The sequence below is a fragment of the Narcine bancroftii genome, chromosome 5, assembly GCF_036971445.1.
Source record: "Narcine bancroftii isolate sNarBan1 chromosome 5, sNarBan1.hap1, whole genome shotgun sequence".
In the NCBI taxonomy this organism is placed as follows: domain Eukaryota; kingdom Metazoa; phylum Chordata; class Chondrichthyes; order Torpediniformes; family Narcinidae; genus Narcine; species Narcine bancroftii.
Window position 1 is genome coordinate 27,728,255 of NC_091473.1, and position 21,154 is coordinate 27,749,408.

Below are 21,154 nucleotides of genomic sequence, written 5' to 3' on the forward strand. Positions count from 1 at the left end.
TGGCCGAGCAGTCCGGAATGATCCGACCTGGCTAGGGACACAACCCTTTAAGGCCCAGACAATAGGTGTGGCTTAGCTCTCAGCCAATCGCTGTAAGCACAGTCTAGATACAGTAACTATATACACAATGTACATTGGTGATAGATCTGTACTATCACATTCACCCCTTCTTGGAGAACTGACCCTGGGAAAAAAAAAACAAAAACGAGGGAGAGAATGAAAGGAAGGGGTAGGTCAAGGACTATAGTGGTCAGGGGGTCTGACCATCCGGCATGACCGCCGTGATGCCGGGATTGGGGTCGCTGGAGCGGTGTCGCCAGCGGGCTCGTCGGGTGCGACTGCTCCGTCGCTCAATTCCCCAGTCGTGTTGTCGGCAGGGTGGCCCGGGTCATTGGGGTGCTGTTGGTCCTTCTGTTGCGGCACAGGGCCTGGAGAATAAGGAGTTGGGGAAGGTTGGGTTGGGGGGTTTGCTGGGTCTGCCGCGTCCTGAGCTAGGTCCCACACCGAAGCAGTTTCCTCCCGCCCGTCTGGGAACTCAACGTAGGCGTAATGTGGGTTCGAGTGGAGTAGAGTCACTCGGTCGACCAAGGGGTTGTTCTTTGAGTGCCAGACGTGGCCAAGGATGGTGAGTCATGCCGGTACAGTGGTTCCTGATTCGGATATCCTCGGGAAAAGGAACATCCTTTCGTGGGGGGGTGGCATTTGTTGCAGTACATAGGAGGGAGCGGATGGAGTGTAAGGCACTAGTGAGAACCTCCTGCCAGTGAGAGGTGGGGAGACCTTTAGACCGGAGAGCCAGTGTAACCGCTCTCCATATGGTGGCATTCTCCCTCTCGACCTGGCCGTTACCGCGTGGGTTATAGCTCGTGGTCCTGCTTGAAGCAATACCACACTCCAAAAGGTACTGTTGCAGCTCTTCACTCATGAATGAGGACCCCCTATCACTGTGGATGGAATTGGGGTACCCGAAGATGGTGAAAATACTGTGAATGGCCTGTATCACTGAGGTGGCAGTGGTGTCTGGGCAGGCCACAGCGAATGGGAAGCGGGAGTACTCGTCGATGGCTGTAAGGATGTAGGTATTACGGTTGGTCGACGGGAGGGGCCCCTAAAAGTCTACGCTAAGACGCTCGAAGGGGTGGGTGGCTTTGATAACGTGGGAGTTATCCGGACGGAAGAAGTGGGGCTTGCATTCAGCGCACACCGCACAGGCTCGGGTCATGGAGCGGATCTCCTCGACTGTGTAGGGTAAGTTGCGCGCCTTGACAAAGTGAGCAAACCTAGTGACCCCTGGTTGACAGAGTGCCTCATGGAGTTTTCGTAGTCTGTCCATCTGTATGCTGGCGCACGTCCCCCTGGAGAGCGCGTCAGGCGGGTCGTTGAGCTTACCAGGCCGGTACAGGATGTCATAAAGGTGGAGAGTTCGATTCTCCATCTGGCGATCTTGTCGTTTTTTATCTTACCACGCTGGGTGTTGCTGAACATGAAGGAGACTGCGCGTTGATCAGTCAACAGTGTAAAGCGCCTCCCAGCGAGGTAATGTCTCCAACGACGCACCGCTTCAACTATGGCCTGGACCTCCTTCTCGATTGAGGAGTGTCTACTCTCCGGACCCTGGAGGGTTCTGGAGAAGAAGGCTACAGGCCGACCGGCCTGGTTCAAGGTGGCTGCCAGGGCGAAGTCGGATGCATCGCTCTCGGCTTGAAATGGGACAGACTCATCGATCGCGTGCAGCGACGCAGCAGCGATGTCGGATTTGATTCGATCGAAAGCCGCTGTGGCTTCGGTCGAGAGGGGAAAGGAGGTAGTCTTGATAAGAGGACGCGCCTTGTCGACGTAGTGTGGAACCCATTGGGCGTAATACGAGAAAAGGCCCAGGCAATGTTTGAGAGCTTTCTGGGTATGTGGGGTGGGGGGGGGGGGTAAGTCCATTAGGGGACGCATGCGGTCAGGATCTGGCATGACTATCCCGTTCTCCACCACGCAACCTAGAATAGCGAGTCGTGTGGTCCGGAAGACACACTTGTCCAAATTGTAAGTCAGGTTCAGCCGACGGGCAGTTTGAAGAAATTTGTCTAGGTTGGGTCGTGGTCCTGCATGTCGTGGCCGCAGATGGTGATATTGTCCAGATACGGGAAGGTAGCGGTTAGCCCGTTCTGGTCCACCATCCTGTCCATTTCCCGCTGGAAGACCGCGACACCATTCGTGACCCCGAATGGTACCCTGAGAAATTGATATAGCCGCCCTTTTGCTTCAAAGGCCGTGAATGGTCGGTCCTCGCAGCGGATCGGGAGCTGGTGGTAGGCCGAATGTAGGTCAATGGTGGAGAAAATGCGGTATTGGGCGATCTGGTTCACCACATCCGTGATGCGTGGCAGGGGGTATGCATCCAGGAGCATGAACTGGTTAATGGTCTGGTTATAGTCGACCACCATCCGTAGTTTTTCCCCATTCTTGACAACCACCACCTGGGCTCTCCAGGGGCTTGAAATGGGTTCGATGATGCCCTCATCCAGCAATCTACGCACCTCACTCCTAATGAATTGCCTGTTTTCGTAACTATATTGCCGACTTTTGGTGGCCACAGGCTTCCAGCCAGGGGTGAGGTTTGCGAAGAGTGCTGGCGGGGCAATCCGGAGTGTGGAAAGGCCGCAGGATTGGCCCCGGGGCACGGGGGCGAGTTGCTCGGGTGCTTCGGGGGTGGGGCGATGGCAGACCGAGAGGGGGATGTGGGGTCCCCCAAAGTGTAGGGACACCGTTTGGAACTGACACTGGAAGTCTAATCCCAGCAACACAATTGGGGAAGGACGAATAATTTGAAGTGAGTGACCATTACGCCCTGTACTTCCAGCGTGGTGATGCAATACCCATTTATCCCAGTCGAATGTGACCTCGTCGCTAATGAGATCCTCTGGGTAGTGGGGATAATGTCAAGTCCCCAACGGAGAGCCAGATCTGGCAGGATAAAACTGTAGTTGACCCAGAGTCAAATAAGCAATTGGTGTTGTGTCCATGCACTTTAATCAGTTCCATTGCTCTGGTGAGGGGATGAGAGCATTGCTGGTTTAGTGTTATTGAAGCAGTTGACAGGGGAGTTTTGCGCGATGACGTCACGCAACGGGATGATGTCACGAAATGGGATGATGTTACGCAACGGGATGACGTCACGACACGGGATGACGTAGTCAATGCTCGAGGAGCAGGTTGGAGGACCTCCCGGAAGTGCTGTTGTGGCGGCGTCGGCGGGTGAATGGTAAGTCGTGGGGTTTGTTGTTGCTCGCGATTGGCGGTGGGTAGGTCGTTGGTCGCGGCGGTCGGGCCCTGGCGGTCGTCGGCGATGGACGCTAGGGTGAGTACCTGGTTGGCCACGGGGATGGCTGTGGCGGCGGCAGCAGCGGCAGTAGCGTCAGCCCCAGGGGTGGCTGTGGTGGCGGCAGCAGCAGCGGTAGCGGAGGCCCCGGGGGTGACTGTGGCGGCGGCAGCAGCGGCAGTAGCGTCAGCCCCGGGGGTGTCTGTGGCGGCGGCAGCAGCGGCGGTAGTGTCGGCCCCTGGGGTGTCTGTGGCAGCGGCAGCAGCGGCGGTAGCGTCGAGTGTTCCGCACGGGGGCGAGAGGCGGGCCAACGCCATGGTTGCGAGGGTGGGCTGCCCCTTCCGGGTTCGGCGTCTCCATGACGTCAGGCGTTGCCGTGCAGGGGAGCCCTCGCTCTCATTGGACGAGAGCTCTGGGGAAGAAGAGTTTGAATGGGATAGTGGCGATTGGGCTTCACACGAGGCACTGTGTTTGCTGGTGGCCATTTTAGACCTACAAACTGCAGCAAAGTGGCCGTTTTTAAGGCACTTCTGGCACTTGGCTTTTCTTGCTGGACACTGGGACCTGCTGTGCTTGTCCCTCCAGCAGAAATAACATTTCGGGTTCGCATGGGGCAGGGTAGCAGCAGCCGACAGGCCGTCAGTATCTCGGGGGGTGGTAGGGTAGAAGGGCACTCTACTCACATCAGAACGAGGGGTCCAGTCCCTAGAGAGCTCGGTGGACTTTAAGGCTGCATCCTCCATTGTGATTGCAATCCGGGCCACGTCCTCTAGTTTTTCTACCCCTTGTTCGAGCAAGAGCAGCCTCACTTCATTCGATCGGAGCCCGGCCACATAGGCATCCCGGACGAGATCATTTGTGATCTCGGCAGCAGTTTTGTCCACACAGTTACAGTCCTTGCCCAATGCCTTTAATACTTGTAAATATGCCCTGCTGGACTCGCCGGGCTGTTGCTTCCTCGACGCAAGCATGAGCCGGGCATGAACTCTGTTCACCGGTTGATCATACAGTCCTTTCAGTACCTTTATGGCTGCGGTGTAAGTGGTCTCATCCTGGATGTTCTCGTAGACTCTCAAGGACACCATAGACAGCAATGCTGTTAGACGCTGGTTATCCTCCTCCACCTCAATGAGTCTCAGGAAGTTTTCAAAGTTCAGCAGCCAGAAGTTAAAGGCTTTGAAGGCTATAGCTGACTGTGGGTCGATATCAAGTTTTTCTGGCCGAGTTAAACGCTCCATCCCTTTCAAAAAAAATTATTTTGCTAATAAAATTGTAGAGCTCATCGAAAGAACCAAAGACTTGTTGATCCAAACCAAGGCTTTTATTAGCAAAAGACCGGAGCTCTTCACAGGTGGCCGACCAGTCCGGAATGATCCGACCTGGCTAGGGACACAACCCTTTAAGGCCCAGACAATAGGTGTGGCTTAGCTCTCAGCCAATCGCTGTAAGCACAGTCTAGATACAGTAACTATATACACTATGTACATTGGTGATAGATCTGTACTATCACAAGGTTTATATATATCAATGCAAGTACAATATAGTATATTTGTTTTTTAATCTGTTTATTCTAAATACAGGTGTATTAGTTAGACATTGTAAGAGTAAGTCTCAAACAATCAGAAAATACATTTACAGGCAACTACCAATCCCATTAGGTGCTGGATACCAGAGGTTTTACTGTACCTCTATTAAATTATATCTCATCCTTTATTGCCCCAAAGTAAAAAGCCTGTTAACCTTGTTTCATAAGACATGTTCTCCAATAAGGTAACATCCTGATAAATCTCCTCTGCATTTTTCCTGTAATAAGGCAACCAGTACTGAATAGAGTGTTCCAAGTGTGGTCCATCTCGAGTTTTATGGAGTAGTAACATTGCCTAAGGGGAGTAAAGGATGACTGTGGCTGACAAAGGAAGTCAAGGACAGAACAAAAATAAAAGAGAAATATAACAACAAAGATGAGCAGGAAGATAGAGGATTGGGAAACTTTTTAAATGAACTAAAAAGGTAATACAGGGAGAAAATATGAGGCATGAAGATAAGCTGGCCAAGAATATAAAGAAGGATAGTAAAAACTTCTTGAGGTATATGAAGAGGAACAAAGTTGGGCTGTTAAAGACAGAAACTGGTGAAATTATTATGGGGAGCAAGGAAATGGCAGATGAGTTGAATAGGTACTTTGGATCTGTCTTTCACTAAGAAGACTCAACCAATCTCCTAGATGTAATAGTGGACAGAGGACTGGGAAATGGAAGAAGTGAAGGAAATTCACATTAAGCAGAAAATGGTGTTGAGTATTTTGATAGGACTGAAGGCTGATAAATCCTCAGGGCCAGATGGTCTGCATCCCAGGATACTGAAGGAGATGGCTCTAGAAATCGTGGACATATTGGTAATCATTTTCCAACATTCTATAGAAACAGTATCAGTTCCTGTGGATTGGAGGGTAGCTAATGTTATCCCACTTTATAAGAAAGGGGGGAAGAGAGAAAACTGGGAATTATAGACTAGTTAGCCTGACATCAATGGTGGGGAAATGCTGGAGCCTATTATAAGAGATGAAATAGCGACACAAGTAAATAGCAGTATCAGGATCAGTCCAAGTCAGCATGGATTTAGGAAGAGGAAATTATGCCTGACTAATCTTCTGGAATTTTTTGAAGGATGTAACTATGAAACTGGACAAGGAAGAGCCAGTGGATGTAATGTACCTGGACTTTCAGAAAGCCTTTGATAAGGTCCCATATAGGAGATTAGTGGGAAAAATTGGAGCACTTTGTATTGGGGGTAGGGTGCTGACATGGAGAGAAAATTGGTTATCAGACAGGAAACAAAGAGAAGGGTTTAATGGGTCCCTTTCAGAATAGCAGGCAGTGACTAGTGGGGTACCACAAGGCTCAGTGCTGGGTCTGCAGTTATTTACAATTTACATTAATGACTTGGATAAAGGGATTATAAGTAACATTAGGAAATTGCCGATGACACAAAGCTGGGTGGCAGTGTGAAATTCGAGGAAAATGTTATGAGAATACAGGGTGACTTTGACAGGTTGGGTGAGAGGGCAGATGCATGTCAGATGCAGTTTAATGTGAATAAATGTGAGGTTATCCATTTTGGTGGTAAGAAAAGGAAGGAAGATTATTATCTGAATGGTGTCAAGTTCGGAAAAGGGAAGGCATAATGAGATCTAGGTGTTCCTTTCATCAGTTACTGAAAGTAAGCATGCAGGTACAGTCAGCAGTGAAGAAAGCTAATGGCATGTTGGCCTTCATGACAAGGGGAGCTGAGAATAGGAGCAGAGATGTCCTTCTGCAGTTGTACAGGGCCCTGGTGAGACCATACCTGGAATACTGTGTGCAGTTAAGGTCGACAAATTTGATGAAGGACATTCTTTTTATTGAGGGTGTGCAGTGTAGGTTCATGAGATTAATTCCCAGGATGGGGGGACTGTCATATGTTGAAAGATTGGAGCGACTGGGCTTGTATACACTGGAAATTGGAAGGATGAGAGGGGATCTGATTGAAACATATTATTAAGAGATTAGACATCCCAGAGGCAGGAAATATGTTCCTGATGTTGGGGGAGTCCAGAACCAGAGGTCAGTTTAAGAATAAGGGATAGGTCATTTAGAATGGAGTTTAGGAAAAACCTTTTCACCCGGAAAATTGTAGATCTGTAGAATGATCTGTCTCAGAAGGCAGTGGAGGCCAGTTCACTGGATGCCTTCAAGAAAGAGTTAGATAGAGCTCTTAAAGATAGCAGAGTCAAGGGGGATGGGGATAAGGCAGGAATGGAGTTCTGATTGTGGATGATCAGCCATGATCAAAGTGAATGGTGGTGCTGGTTCAAAGAGCCAAATGGCCTACCCTTGCACCTATTGTCTATTGGGTCTTGAATTCAATCCCATGCCTAATGAAGGCAAACACACCATAGACCATAAACACCCTATTAATATACTTTTCAACCCTGAGCAATCAATGGACCTGTCCTTATCCTGCTGTGGGTATGTGGGCCTCAGGTCCCCTAGGTGGGAGAGGGCAATGGAACAGATGTGTTAGGGGTCCTGGCCTTCATCCTATGGGAAGGGGGAATGGAAATCTGCCAGCCCGTGGGTGAAGGTTCCTGCCAGTGGAGATGGAACATTTCCTGTCTCAGCAGCTCTCTGAGCTCAGCCTTGAGGGTAGGAGAGACGGCTTCTCGTGGTGGAGGAACAGACGCAGTGTCAATGTCAGTGGGAGCAGCCCACATAGTCCAGAGGTTGGGGTGCCCCCTTTATTGGGCTTTATCTCAGGGTCATTGTGGATTTTCCCCCCGGCAAGATATCCCTCCCACAAAGTTCTTTCTACAGTGCCTATATGGTGAAGGTCAGGATCCCAATGATGCTGGCATGATCTACCCCTGCACACAACAGATCCAGGTATAGCTGTTTACGTGTAGAATGAGGGGTTACTTCTCCAACCACTCTAAGGACCTGGGTAGGTTCCCCCCCCCCCACCGCCTCATGTACTCTAGCATCCCGCATTGTATTCCCATTAGCTGGTCCCATGAGACTCAGGACCACTGGCCTCAAATCGGGCATGGGGTAATGATCAAGTATCCCGCTAGCACGTTGTTCACCCTGATGTTTTCCAAAAGATTACAATCACAGGTTCCCTTGTAAATGTCGTTCACCAGTGCCCACTCCCTAATGACCCTGGTGCCTTCACTCACTGTATTTCATTGCAGCCACCCATGTAAATCCAACTCAAAAGGGTAAGGTACCCTTTCCCGAAATGGCAGTGTCACCACCCGATTGCACAGGGTAGAGCTGACTCCAATCCCTTCCTGTGGTGCCTGTAAGGCATTGTTAACACTCTGCTGGTTGGACAGGGTTCCTAGTGAGAGAGGCTCAAATTAGGGGTCCCCACGGCCAGAGCAGCCATGCGGCTAGGTGCTCAAAAGGGCGCTGGTGGTGCCAATCTGCCAACTGGGTCAGTTCTTTGGCTGAGAAGTCCTCGATCTCCATTATCTCAGAGTGACTACGGGCACATTCCCCTGTGGCTCCTCATCCTCAGTCCCTTCCGTTCTGTGGCAGGCCCGGGACCGCATGGTGATGGGTCGACCCTGCAGGTGGTCGGGTGAGTAGAGGGATGTGCATGCGTGATGGGACTCAGGCTCACCCTCCTCATCACTTTCCATCCACACATCCCCATCCTCCAGCCATGTTTCTAGCTTGTCACTGTGCTGACCAGGGCTGAAATTTTGAGTGGGTCCGACTGGCATCTAGACCACCAGGCTTCCTGCGTCTGTTGCATTTTGATCAGCCTGCAGGTGACCTCAGTTCCTTAGGCCTCAAGGTTGTTGGCTTGGGTCTGGACAGCCTAGACTGCCTCCATTTCTATCTCTCTATTTTTTTTGGTCCCACATATATGATATCTGGATGGTAATCCCAGCCTGGCATCTCAGGAGGCACCCCTTTGACTCCCCTTGGCGTTGGGGAATTGACTTCTTAAGGATGTAGCTCACACGGTGCCCCATTTTCTCACCATGCCAGTCCACTGCTTTTCTGTGGTCCACCAGAATGCTGGCCAAACTCCAAAATCCTTCTCTCTCCTTGGTCCATCCTGGAATCCTATCCTCGATGCCTGCACTGGGTTTCTTGCCACTGTTCCAAAGCATTCCCACCCCCCACCCCGTCCATGTTCAGCCAAGACCTTTGCGACCCAGCTCACAGTGCCAATTGTTGTGAGTGAAACAACCAATTTGATGGGTCTCAAAAGCAAGAACACTGAACACAATGTGGCAGTAAATGACTGTATTTACAGAAGATGTGCTTGGGAAGATCTCAAGAGGGATAAAACACATGCACACACTTTACAGAAGATGTACGTGGGAAAATCACAACAGAGATAAGGCACACACACACACACACACACACACACACACACACACACACACACACACACACACACACCCCCCCAGCACACATGCGCGTGCGCCACTACACACACACACACCCCTCCACACACACATCCCCCCTCACACCCCTTCACACACACATCCCACCTCACACCCCTTCACGCACACATCCCTCCTCACACCCCTCCACCCACACATCCCCCCACGCACACCTATGCACCCCTACCTCTACACACCCCGACACATGTGCACATGTCCCGACGCACGTGCACACACCCTTTCACACACAAAATGAACGAGTTACATACAATCAAGGAAAAGAAATAATGTGATATCCGCCACCACTTGACTCAGTGCAAATGTGGCTCTACGCTATTTGGAGCACTAACTAAAATCCTCCCAAGTGCACACATCACCAAATGATTTCTCCAGCGCTGTTCCACAGTAATCGGCCTGGAGTGAAGCAGGGTGGTCCCTTGAAGAGGCAAAGAGAGAGAGGCGAGTGCACATGGCCCCTTTATTGTACTGGAGGGCTGGGGGGGGTCCAGCCCACATATTTTACAGGGTCCGAATGGCTCAGTGCCAGCAAGGTCTAATCGACTACAAAGCCCAATGGCTCAAGGCCAAGCACAAAGGTACTTAAAGGGGCCAATGGTAAGGAGTGCACTAATGAGTGGGGCGTGGCCAAACCTTGATTGGCAGGTGGTGTCTTCAGACCAGGTAATGAGCAGTGCTGTCACATGACAGCAATGACCCTCCACAAAACAGTAGGCTAGCAGAAACTGAAGAAGTCAACGTTCATGCTATTCAGTTGGAGAGTGCTCAGGCAGTAAATTAGATGTAACTCCTTCAATTTGCGTGTGTTCTGGATTTGACAGTACATGAGACCATAGACATGTTTGTGGGAGAAGGATGCAGATAAAGGGCTCAAGCCTGAAATGGGATGGCTATGATTCTTTATCTTCGCTATATAAATTATACTGTTTGACCTACTGAATTTCTCCAGCATTATGTGTTTTTATTTCAGTCACGGTTTATGCAGACTTCTGTGTTTAACTTAAAAGTCTGATTTTCTTTGATAGAAACAATCTTTACAAAACATTTCATATGTTGCATATCAGATCAAGAAAAGGCAAACTTTGTCTTTTCCGTAAATATTCAATGGTGACCATTGACAACTGCTTTGGAAGTGACTTCTTTGTGTGTTTGATTTCACTTTCAGCCTGTGCCTGAAGAGTTGCAAAATGGTGAAGGCTTTGGATATGTTGTTGCTTTTCGACCACTTGGATCAACAAGTTGGATGAAAGCAGCAGTGACATCAGCAGATGCATCAAGATATATTTTCAGAAATGAAAGTGTTCCTCCTTTTTCTCCCTATGAAGTAAAGGTCGGAGTTTACAATAACAAAGGCGAAGGACCTTACAGCTCGGTGATCACTGTGTTTTCAGCTGAGGAGGGTAAGTAAAGAAACTGATTATCAGTTGAAGTCATGACTTCTCATATCTCATTTCCTGGTCCTGCTATCATATCATGCTGAAGCATTCCATCCATCATTCCCACACCAAAAAACAGGAGGAGGCAGATTGTTGCTGGGCCTCTTCTGATGTCACGTAGTAAACTGAATATCAAGTGAAAGTTACCCATTGCATGGCCTCAGGAGATCTCAGTCACCAAAGATATTGAGCTCTATTCTAGTTGATATTAAAAAACATATCTGAAACAATAGCAAAGACTCGAGAAACATGCAAGAAGCAAACAGTCAGCATTTTGAATTCTCTTCTCCAAGAATGGCAAGAGCCCCCTGAAAAGTTTGCTTCTCCCTGAAAACCCTGACTGTTCTGCATGTTTGATTGAAATTAATAACTGAGAAGAATCCCAAACAAAAATCTGGCTACTGCAGCTCAATTGTTTAATGTCATGATACATAAATATCTTGTGAAGATTTTAGCAACATTTTGTTATTAGGTATATTTTACATTGGTATCAGGCATGAATTATTTTATGATTTTTTTTTTTTGAAAAGCATTTGACACATTACTTTCCCTGGTAATTGAATTTCATGTCACAATTTCAGAGAGAAAACAGGAAACTGATTTTTTTTTTAAGTTATTAGCAAAACAGCAGATTTTTTTTTAAATTGGGAAAGGAAAATGTGATTTCCAGTGGACAAGTTCTGTTCCGAAATCAACAAAACAGTGTAGATTATATTAGATTGGCTGCATTAATCTGTGACATACAAAAGTGAAATTTGGGTTGAGTTTGGCATGTAGAAAATGGACTCAAAACCACTGCTGTGTTTATGTTGCCAATTGTTCACACTTAAATGGCAATATTATGGTTAAAGTATAAATTCCATACAAAGAATGTGTAAATCATAAGAAGAATAGAAGCCTCTTCCTATAATATTACATCAGATAAGCAACAAATATCCAGCTTTCTGAGAACAACGTGTTCTTTCTGAGCTAACCGGCATGCAGCTATCACCTCTCCGCAGATCCATGGATTATATGTAGGAAACACACAGATACATTTATGAATCCATCAACCAACATTACTAAATAATCTTTTTTTCTCTCCTTTTGGTAGTGCGGCTATGGGATTAACATTTTCTTTCTTTTTCAATCATTTTTATTGGTTTTTATAATAAATACAATACAATGAAGAAAAGGGAACAAAAGTGAAGATGCAATATCGGGGGTGTGGTGGGGGTGTGGTGGGGGTGTGGTGGGGGTGTGGTGGGGGTGTGGTGGGGGTGTGGTGGGGGTGTGGTGGGGGTGTGGTGGGGGTGTGGTGGGGGTGTGTGTGTGGTTAAACTAGTCTCCTTCCATTGCACTGGATGAAGACAAAAAAATTCAAAAATATTATATAACATATACACATTAACAAAAAAATTCAAGCAGCTTATTCAACAGTTACATACATTTTGTAGCTTTTGATTCATACTGTGAATCAAAAAACAAAGGTAAGACTATATTTCATCTGGAAGAGTGAGTGCATCTAATCACATTAAACACATTTACATCAAATGAAAATAAGACCTAAAAGGTCACCATACATCTTCAAATTTTGCCGATGACTAACTTTTCCAAATTGTCCAATATGATTGATTATATTTGCGTGAGAAAGGAAATAGAGCAGTGGTTCTTTCCACTCACTTATCACTTAAAGTAATCCCTATGCCATAAGTGCTCTGTGATTAGTGAGGGATTGCTTAAGGTGGTATGTGAGTGGGAAGGGAAGGTTGAGAATCACTGCTCTAGAACCAATTGTTACTGAAATACTTTGCTTGAGAAAAATTGTCATTGGCCCATTTCCTTTAGAGTTATGAAACCATGCACATAATGAGTTAATTGGGTACAATGGTTTTCAAACTTTTTCTTTCCACTCACATACTACCTTAAGCAATCCTTTACTAATCACAAAGCACCTATGGCATAAGAAATACTTAGTGGTATGTAATTGGAAAGATAAAGGTTGAGAGCTACTGCAATAGAGTCTTGGTTTATTATTTTATTCATAAAATTGATCTGAGAATTGAGCAATCACTCAGTATACATTTGTGTATCAGTTTAGTTTTTAGATGCTTATATTTTTGGACAGGGAATGGAACCCATTACCATCCAGAGTGAAATGAGAATGCTTCCCACTACAGTGTGGTAAAATGTCATGGATACAGACCTATGATCATTTTCAGTACCAAGAGTTGACCTGGTGAGATAATTTGGGATCGAGGTTTAGTAGGCAGAGCAAAAGAAATTATGAAACAGTAAACAATAAGCAGTTGATGATTTGGGCCTGAGCCCTTCTTTAGAGATGCCAAAGATTGGGCAGCCGCCTCCATAAGAAGATGGAGGGAAAGCGCACAGGCTTACAGGGGCTAGGTAAATGTCAGTAGGAGGGTGACAAAGAAAGGAAACAGGAAGGTGATGGGGAAAGGTTTAAGGGGCAGAGAAATGTTCTCTGTGATAGGAGGAAGTAAGGAAAGGGAATTAGGAAGCTGGATAAAGGAAGGTGTGAGTGAGAAGGAAAAGGGGCAGAGAGATAATGGAGAGTGAGGAGGGACAGAAACTGGGAGGGGGCTTACCATAAATTGGGCAAGATGATATTCAAGCCATCTAGTTAGAGGCTGCTATGACAGAATATAAGATGGTGTTCCTCCAATTTCATGTGGCCACAATTTGGAAGTATGTGAGGCTATGTGCAGACATGTCATAGTTGGAATGGAATGTGGAATTGAAGTGGTGGCCTCTGTGAACTCCTTTCTGTGGCAGTGGACAGAGCAAAAGCTCAACAAATTGATCCCCCATCTGTGTCCTGTGTCCCTGATGTAGAAGAGAGACCACAAGATGCAGTTAATGACCCTTACAGATTCACATCTGAAGGTTCACTGTTTGGGGACCCAAATAATGGTAAGGGAGGAGGTGTAGGTGGAATTGTAGATTTCCTGCAATTCAAGAGACAAGAACCAAGGGTTAGTTAGAAGCGATGAGTGGACGATGGTGTTGCAGAGAGAGCAATCCCTGTGCAAAATGGGGAGGGGAGGGTGGTGGGATCATGATGTAGGTGGCATAAATTGCAGAGGCTGGTGGAATGGTAAGTAAGGATGAGGGGAACTCTCTCTTTGTTACATTTGAGAGGGGATGTGAGGAGCCAGGGTAGATGAGATGGAAACAGAGGAGATGCAGGTGAGGGCTAAGTTAATGGTGGTGGGATGGAAGCCACATTTGCTGAAGGAGGAGGACATCACCTGTCCTGGAATGGAAAGCCTCCCCCTTGGGGAGCAGATGCTGCAGAGACCGAGGAAATGAGAGAAAGGAATAGAATCCTTACAGGAGACAGGGAAGAGGTATCATCAAAGTAAATGTGGGAGTCGGCAGTTTTATAAAAAATGTCTCTCCTGAAATCGAGACAAAGGGATTAAAAAGGGAGGAGAGTTACCGGAGAGGAACCAAATGAATCTGAGGGCGAAGTCGAAGTTGGCGGTAAGGTTGACACAAAATGAACAATGATGTGTGATTGTTTTTTATTATTATTCTTGCAATCATACCACTGAACACTAATCTCATCACACCAGTCAAATAATGTCATTAATTATGAATTTCAGGAAAAAGTTTTGAGATTGCAAATTGAGTGGATGTACTGACAATGTTCAATCATTCTAGGATATAGCTTTCATAAGGGAACATGATACATGTATATAGAATCAAGATGAAAAGGACAGCAGGATTTTTTTTAAAAATATGCAATAATGGTACAAATGAACACAGATGAAATTCAGTATAAAACATTTTAAACCTAAGTTTGTTACTGAACCAATAATCAAGAGAGCACTTACGACAAGCTTGGATGGTTAGTTGAAAGGAAAATGGCAACAGGATTGAAGAACAATCAAAGGTCATATTAGTTCAGAATGTAAGGTTATAACATCAGCAAATTCTGCAATTGGCGTGTCAGCTTAATGCAACAAAAAATCCTGATGTGCCTGATTTTCATCCCCACATCTCTTTTGTTGTTGTCCCCACAGTGAATTAGTGATCAGCAGAGAACATTTTGTCTCTACCAGTATAAAAATATTGTAAATGGGATGCCTTGGATGCAGTGCAACTGAGTTTCTGATCATATTTTAAGCTATAATTACTGTTAAACAACCTTCCTGGCTCACATACTGTTTCTTTTATATGTTCGCTGAAGTTAACTAATAATAATATTGTAAAAATATGATGGATTTAGTTTGTCTAAAGTAAAAAAAAAATAAGCAGTTTAGCTTCATGGCCACTATCTCCAAGAATTCTATCGTCAGATTGGCTGTTCAGTCTGCTTAATATGACAGCACTGGATTCCACAGACAACCAAATGTTAAAAACTGATTTGTACGGGAAAATCCAACCTTTAACTTTACCTCATCTCTGTGGGTAGTTTCTCAAAGGTCAAAGACAAGTATTATCAATTGTTGCTGACTGGAGAAACTAATCTGGTGATGCTAAAGATAAAGACTAACAAACATTGATTGGTTTAAGCTTCTTTAAATTAGTTTTAAATTCAATGCAGGAAATTGATAACCATGTAGGCACTGGGGCAGATCTTGACTGTGATCTAACAAAATAGATGATCGCGGGTCAGATGTTCATTTTACATCTTTTGATGGGAAAGATAATAACAATTTAAAATGGAGTCCCTTCTTTTGCTCATTCCTTTTACACAATTAAACTGTCAAAATTTAACATACTCAATTCCAAGTGCCCTTCAACTTATATTTTATTATTTACCATGATGTATTTTTTTTTGTTTGCAAGCCAATTGAGGGTTAGGGTTAGGGTGACCAATGTGATTGGTCTTTTTATTGGAATTCTCCAAAGAAAGCCAGATCCAAGAAGTTCAGAAAGATCCTGACACAGCATATCACTTTCTCATTGTCATTTACATGCATCGGCAAGGCCTGAAAAAGCATCCCCCACAAAAACACTTTGACAGAATATTTTGAACAAAAGTCAAGTATTCATAAAAAGGTAACAATTACTCAAGCTATTTAATTGTTAAAATTAGTAAACATAATTTAGTTAATTCAGGAAATTTACCTGTTTTTAAATTGTGTAAATGTATCTCTCATCCTCACAGCTGTTAAAATGAATGTAGTTATTAAATCTCTACCTAAACTGATCTGACGTGGTACAATCTAGTGTAAATATTTTACAGTTTAATTCTTGGGAATTTCAGGCAATTAGTATTCTAGCACCAGAAACTTCATCAGACCGCAGGCAGAAAATAATCAGTGAGCATCTCTCCACTTCACATCTTGAAAATGCTGGCTTTCATTAAACCTGATATGAATGTGTCAACTTTCTAACCAGATCATCTCCTCTTTGAAATACCTTGAGGGTTGATAACTCGACCATTTTGTCCTGTTACAGGTGCTTCCATTTCTTTTATCAGTTAGGAAGCATTTTGGAGCCATAATTATGAGGAAGACCACATGGCCATTGATACACAATCCTTTGTGTCAGTTTTTCTATTTTCTGAGAAACTTGCATTTTCGCCTTTTCAAACAGAAATATCAAATCTAAAGATATGCTGCTGAAGGAATTTCCCAAGGTAACATTTAACTTGCATAAACTGCAGAGGTTAATGTTCTTTAAACTTAAATATTTAAATATCAACCCTATGCAAATAAAAACTTCAAAAAATGCACAAAAAAATCTGCATGTGAAAACTTGCAGGAAGGGCGCCATGTGGAGGACCCAAACCAGTATTTTCAGTACTATTTGTGCAATATATGCATGTCTTGCACCTTGTGTAAGTTTTGCATACTTAAATGTGGTCAGATGCAATCTTTCATCCATTAGCATGGAACTTCAGGAGCCTTCTACCAAAGGTGAAATTAATCACTCCAATAAATATCATGCCTCCACCACTTAATGTGAAATTATCCATGAATATAAAAGCATTGAAAATTATTGTACTGCTCATTGGAAGCTACAGTAAAACCTCTAGTGTCCAGAATTCAAGCAATTGGCAGCTTCAAGCAACAGGCAAAACAAAATCAAGGAAAATAAATTAAAATAAATAAAAATAAAATAATAGGTTAAAAATACATTTAAAATTGTAAAAATAAATGTTCTCTGAAGTAACACATAAATCTTTGGTGAGCAAATGTTCAGCCAGTGGAGTGCTTTGGCCATGCTTTGCTTGGAGCAGCTGTTTGAATAAAGTTTGAATAAAATTGTGCTTGAATAAAATGGTGTTGTGCAGGATGAAGAGCTGGTTGATGCAGCTCCCCTTTAGGTGGCTCCTTAAAGTGACTCCTTATCCCTGATTAGTAAGAGTCGCCTAGATCAGAGGCTTGGGGGAGTGGGGTTATTTATCTATAATGTTATTTCGGGCAGCTCCGTGGAGGTAGAGGAACTTGCAGATGCAGTGATATTTGAATGTTTTCAAAGGATATGACTGAAAACAAATTAAAATGTATTAAGGATTATATATTCATGCAAGTGAAGTTTGTTCAGTGTAAGTACAATATAGTATTTTTGTCTTTTGTTTTAAACTGTTTATCCTTAATGCAGGTGTATTAGATTAGGCATTGTAAGACAAAGTCTCAAGCAACTGGAAAATACACTTATCTGGCATCTAACAATCCCCATAAGGGCTAGATATTAGGGGTTGTACTGTATTTAAAAGAAGGGCACAGTGGTCACAGGAGCAGTAACATCACTTTTCAACACGGACCTTGAAATTGCAATGGAAGTGGCGAAAACACAAAGGTCACTTATGAAGAGATACCTTTGGATTGAGCTCTTTTTTTTTTAATTGCTACACCTTTAGCCCTGGAATTAAATGAAGAAGAAAATACATGCCCAGCCCAGTCCCTCTTTAATTTCATACTTGCTTTGTGTTTCTCGTTTAAAAAAAAAACAACATCAATTTTCATTTTCTTAATATACGCCAAGACTCGCTTACGGTTGATCGGACTGTTTAAACCCCGAACATTAAAAGTAGCAAACCTCAACTTTGACATATCTACTATTATTACTAAATACCAATAATATATTTATATGAAAACTCAAATCAATGTATATAGGCCCTCCAATTGGAGAAAAAAAATCACAAATTAAAAGCTAACTAAAATGAAAATAAATAAAAAAAAATTTTAAAATTCCCCCCAAAAAAAATTACCAAAAGGTAGTAATCCCTAAATAAAAATTGGGTGTGGGTCACCCACCAGTGGCTGATGACTAGTTAAGAACTTAGAGCAAATCTCTCCCTCCCCAGCCAAACAATGAATAACATCAAAATATCATAATAACATAAAAAGTAAAATAAGAATAAGAAAATTCTTCTATTCATGCAAGAGATTCCAAACTCGGAGATCCCATTTCAGAAGAAGTTGGACTCTTTCCATTCCTGTTTTTCCCATTTCTTCCGTTTCCAAAACAAGCAGATTTTTCTTTAGGAGACAATGGTGGACTACGTCTTTCTCCTCTTGTATCTGGCAATGAATCAGAAAAAATCATTGCTTCACGATCATTCTCAAAAGACTAAATTTGATGGTCTCCATAAAACACCTTCAACACTGCCGGGTAGCGAAAAGTAGACTTATAACCTTTACGCCACAAAACTTCTTTAACTGGATTGAATCGACGTCAACGTTGAATGACCTCTTGACTCAAATCAAGATTAAAAAAAAACTCTGCTATTCTGAATCAATAACGGACTTTGTTGTTGTCTCACATTTTGCACTGCTAGTCGAAGTATTGCTTCTCTGTCCAAATAATTCAAACATCGAATTATTACAGGTCTCGGTGGTTGACCAGGTAAAGGTGTTCTTCTTAAAGCTCTATGAGCTCTTTCCAGTTCCAAGCCTCCAGAAAAAAATTCTTGCCCTAGTACTTGTGGGATCCAGTCTTTAAAAAAAAACGAAGAGGATCTTGTCCTTCCATACCTTCTGGCAAACCAACGATTTTCACATTATTCCTTCTGCTCTGATTCTCCAAGTAGTCTATTTTCCTCTCTAACTCCTTCTCATGTTCTCTCAATTCTATAACTGATTTTTCAACCTTCAACACTTTTTCTGTGTTAGAAACCACTTGCTGTTTACATTTCCAAAAAAGCAGACTGAATTTTTTTTAAATCTTCACAAGATGCTTCCACACGTGTTTTAAATGTATTCAATTCTGAACTTGTACTAGCATTCATTTGAGCCATCTCATTCATTAAAGGTTGAATGACAGCATTTAACTGCATACATGGTAGCTCAGAAAAGCTCAGCCCTGCTTTCTCTGACGTAATGACAGAACCAGGTAACTGCAGCTCCTGCTGCAACTCAACAAAAGGCATTTTAGAGGTTTTACTGCGGGTCTGGACTCCCAGCGACGGCACCCCGACTTCCTCAGGGGTCGACGCTGGTCTCCCCCCGCAGCTCATTGTTTTTACGCAAAATCACGGAGGAAAGCAATATCTTCAGGTTGAAATGCTTCCTGATGCATTTCAAACAATGGAGTCGTCTTCCTGCCTGCTCCCTCCGTTAAAATTGAAAGGCTTCCAGAATCGGGATCCACTTCTTGGGAACACGCACCTTCCTCCAGAGAACGGGTAATTCCAGTGCCATCCTTCACATGGTGAGTAGTAGACATTTTTTTTCAGCTCCCACAGGCAGTCTTTGTGGTTTAGACACTGAAGAAATTAAACCTGAAGCTGCAACAAGTTGTTTAGGCCCTAAATCTTCAGCACTTCGAAAATATAGCTTCTTCTGCACTTGAGGTTTAATCTTTTTACCATTAATGACCATAATAGTTCCTTAATACTTTAAACTAAAATTTTAAAAGTTTAAACTTGAAAACAAAAGGTTAAAAAACGGGTACTTAAAAGTCCGGCCAGAGAGGCCGAGATTACACGTCTAGACTCTACACCATCTTCCCAAGCCCCCGACTGAGCTCTTATATTGTGGTAACTTTATTATGGGGTCAAGGTCAGTATCAGGAATGATGAACCCTGTCCATAATTTATTTCAGAACTACACTTACAGCAATATCTGTCATTTAACAAACACACTTGTCCATTTTTGCATGCACACCCAGTTATATACAGGTAAACATGCATATCTCAGGCAGGCACTTTGCAGAAACTGGGTTGGTTGTCAGAAGGTAGAGGTACTTTAAGATCAGAACCTTGTGGTTCAATAACATTTTTTTAACCAATAGCTATCCGGCTAATGCACCACCCAGTACTTGCCTAACTGTAACCATAAGCTGCCCCAGGGCTACCAAAAGATCTGTCTGCACTCTTGTTACTTCACCTTTTTTTTTCAACTAATGGCAACTGTGAATATTTATATATTTTTTTTAATAATCTTTTGTCTCATGGCACATTCTGGTCATTTTATTTATTATTTTTATTGATAACTCAAGTACCTGTCTGACTGCAGCAAGAAAGAATTTTGGCACCTCTGTACAGTGCCTTCTATAATATTTGGGTCAAAGACACTTGTTTACTTGATTTGCCCCTGTGCTTCACAGTTTTAAATTTGTAATCAAACAATTCACATTAAAGTGCACATTCCAGATTTTGTTCAAGGTTATTTGTATACATTTTTGTTTGACCATGTAGAAATTACAGCAGTTTTTATACATAGTCCCTCAATTTCAGGGCACCATAATATTTGAGACATTTGGCTTCACAGGTGTTTGTGATTACTCAGGTATGTTTAACTGCTTCATTGGTGCAGGTATAAAAGAGCTAGGCTTCTTTCTAGCTTTTGATCACCTTTGGAGTCTGTTGTTCCTAATAATGCTGAAAAACAAGAATAAAACAGTAAGAGATTTTCCCAAAATCTTAGGATTACCAAAATTAACTGTTAGGAATATCACTAAGAAGAAAGAGCATACTGGTGAGCTCAGCAATCACAAAGGGACTGGTAGGCCATGAAAGATCTCCACTGCTGATGACAGAAGAATTCTTATCATAATTAAGAAAAATCCCCAAACCTATGTCTGACAAATCAGAAATACTCTTCGGGGAAGGTGTAGACTCTCCGCAGAAGACTTCATGAACAGAAATACAAAGGCAACACTGCAAAGTGCAAACAATTAGTTAGTCACAGAAAGGATGGTCAGATTGCAGTTTGTAAGAAGCATTTAAAAGAGCCTGAATACAGAATTCTGGAAAAAAACAGGTCTTGTGGACAGATAAGACCAAGATTAACCTGTATCAGAGTGATGGCAAGAGGAACAGCCAATGGTCCAAAGCATCCAACCTTTGTTATGGTTTGTATCTTGGATTGCAGCCTCTGAATTTCTGTTCTTTAGGTCTTCTGCAGACAGTAGTCATTGACACATCTGCATCTGCCTCCTGAAGAACGTTTCTGATCTGTCAGACATACGTTTAGGAATTTTTCTTCATTATGATGAGAATTCTTCTGTCATCAGTAGTGGAGATTTTCCTTAGAATCCAAA

General features: G+C 43.8%; 1 protein-coding gene across 36 annotated transcripts in view; it reads left to right on the forward strand.

Moving 5' to 3' along the window:
- Positions 1-21,154, forward strand: part of LOC138763207 (contactin-4-like) — a 2,221,540-nt gene that overhangs the window by 2,107,002 nt on the left and 93,384 nt on the right. For all 36 annotated transcript variants that reach the window (XR_011357395.1, XR_011357394.1, XR_011357396.1 and 33 more), the window contains one exon: positions 10,435-10,669. Coding sequence is in view for 33 of the 36 variants with exons in the window: in XM_069936987.1 (XP_069793088.1) it covers positions 10,435-10,669 (235 nt within the window). In the remaining 3 variants the exon portion in view is untranslated. The remainder of the gene's footprint in view (positions 1-10,434; positions 10,670-21,154) is intronic.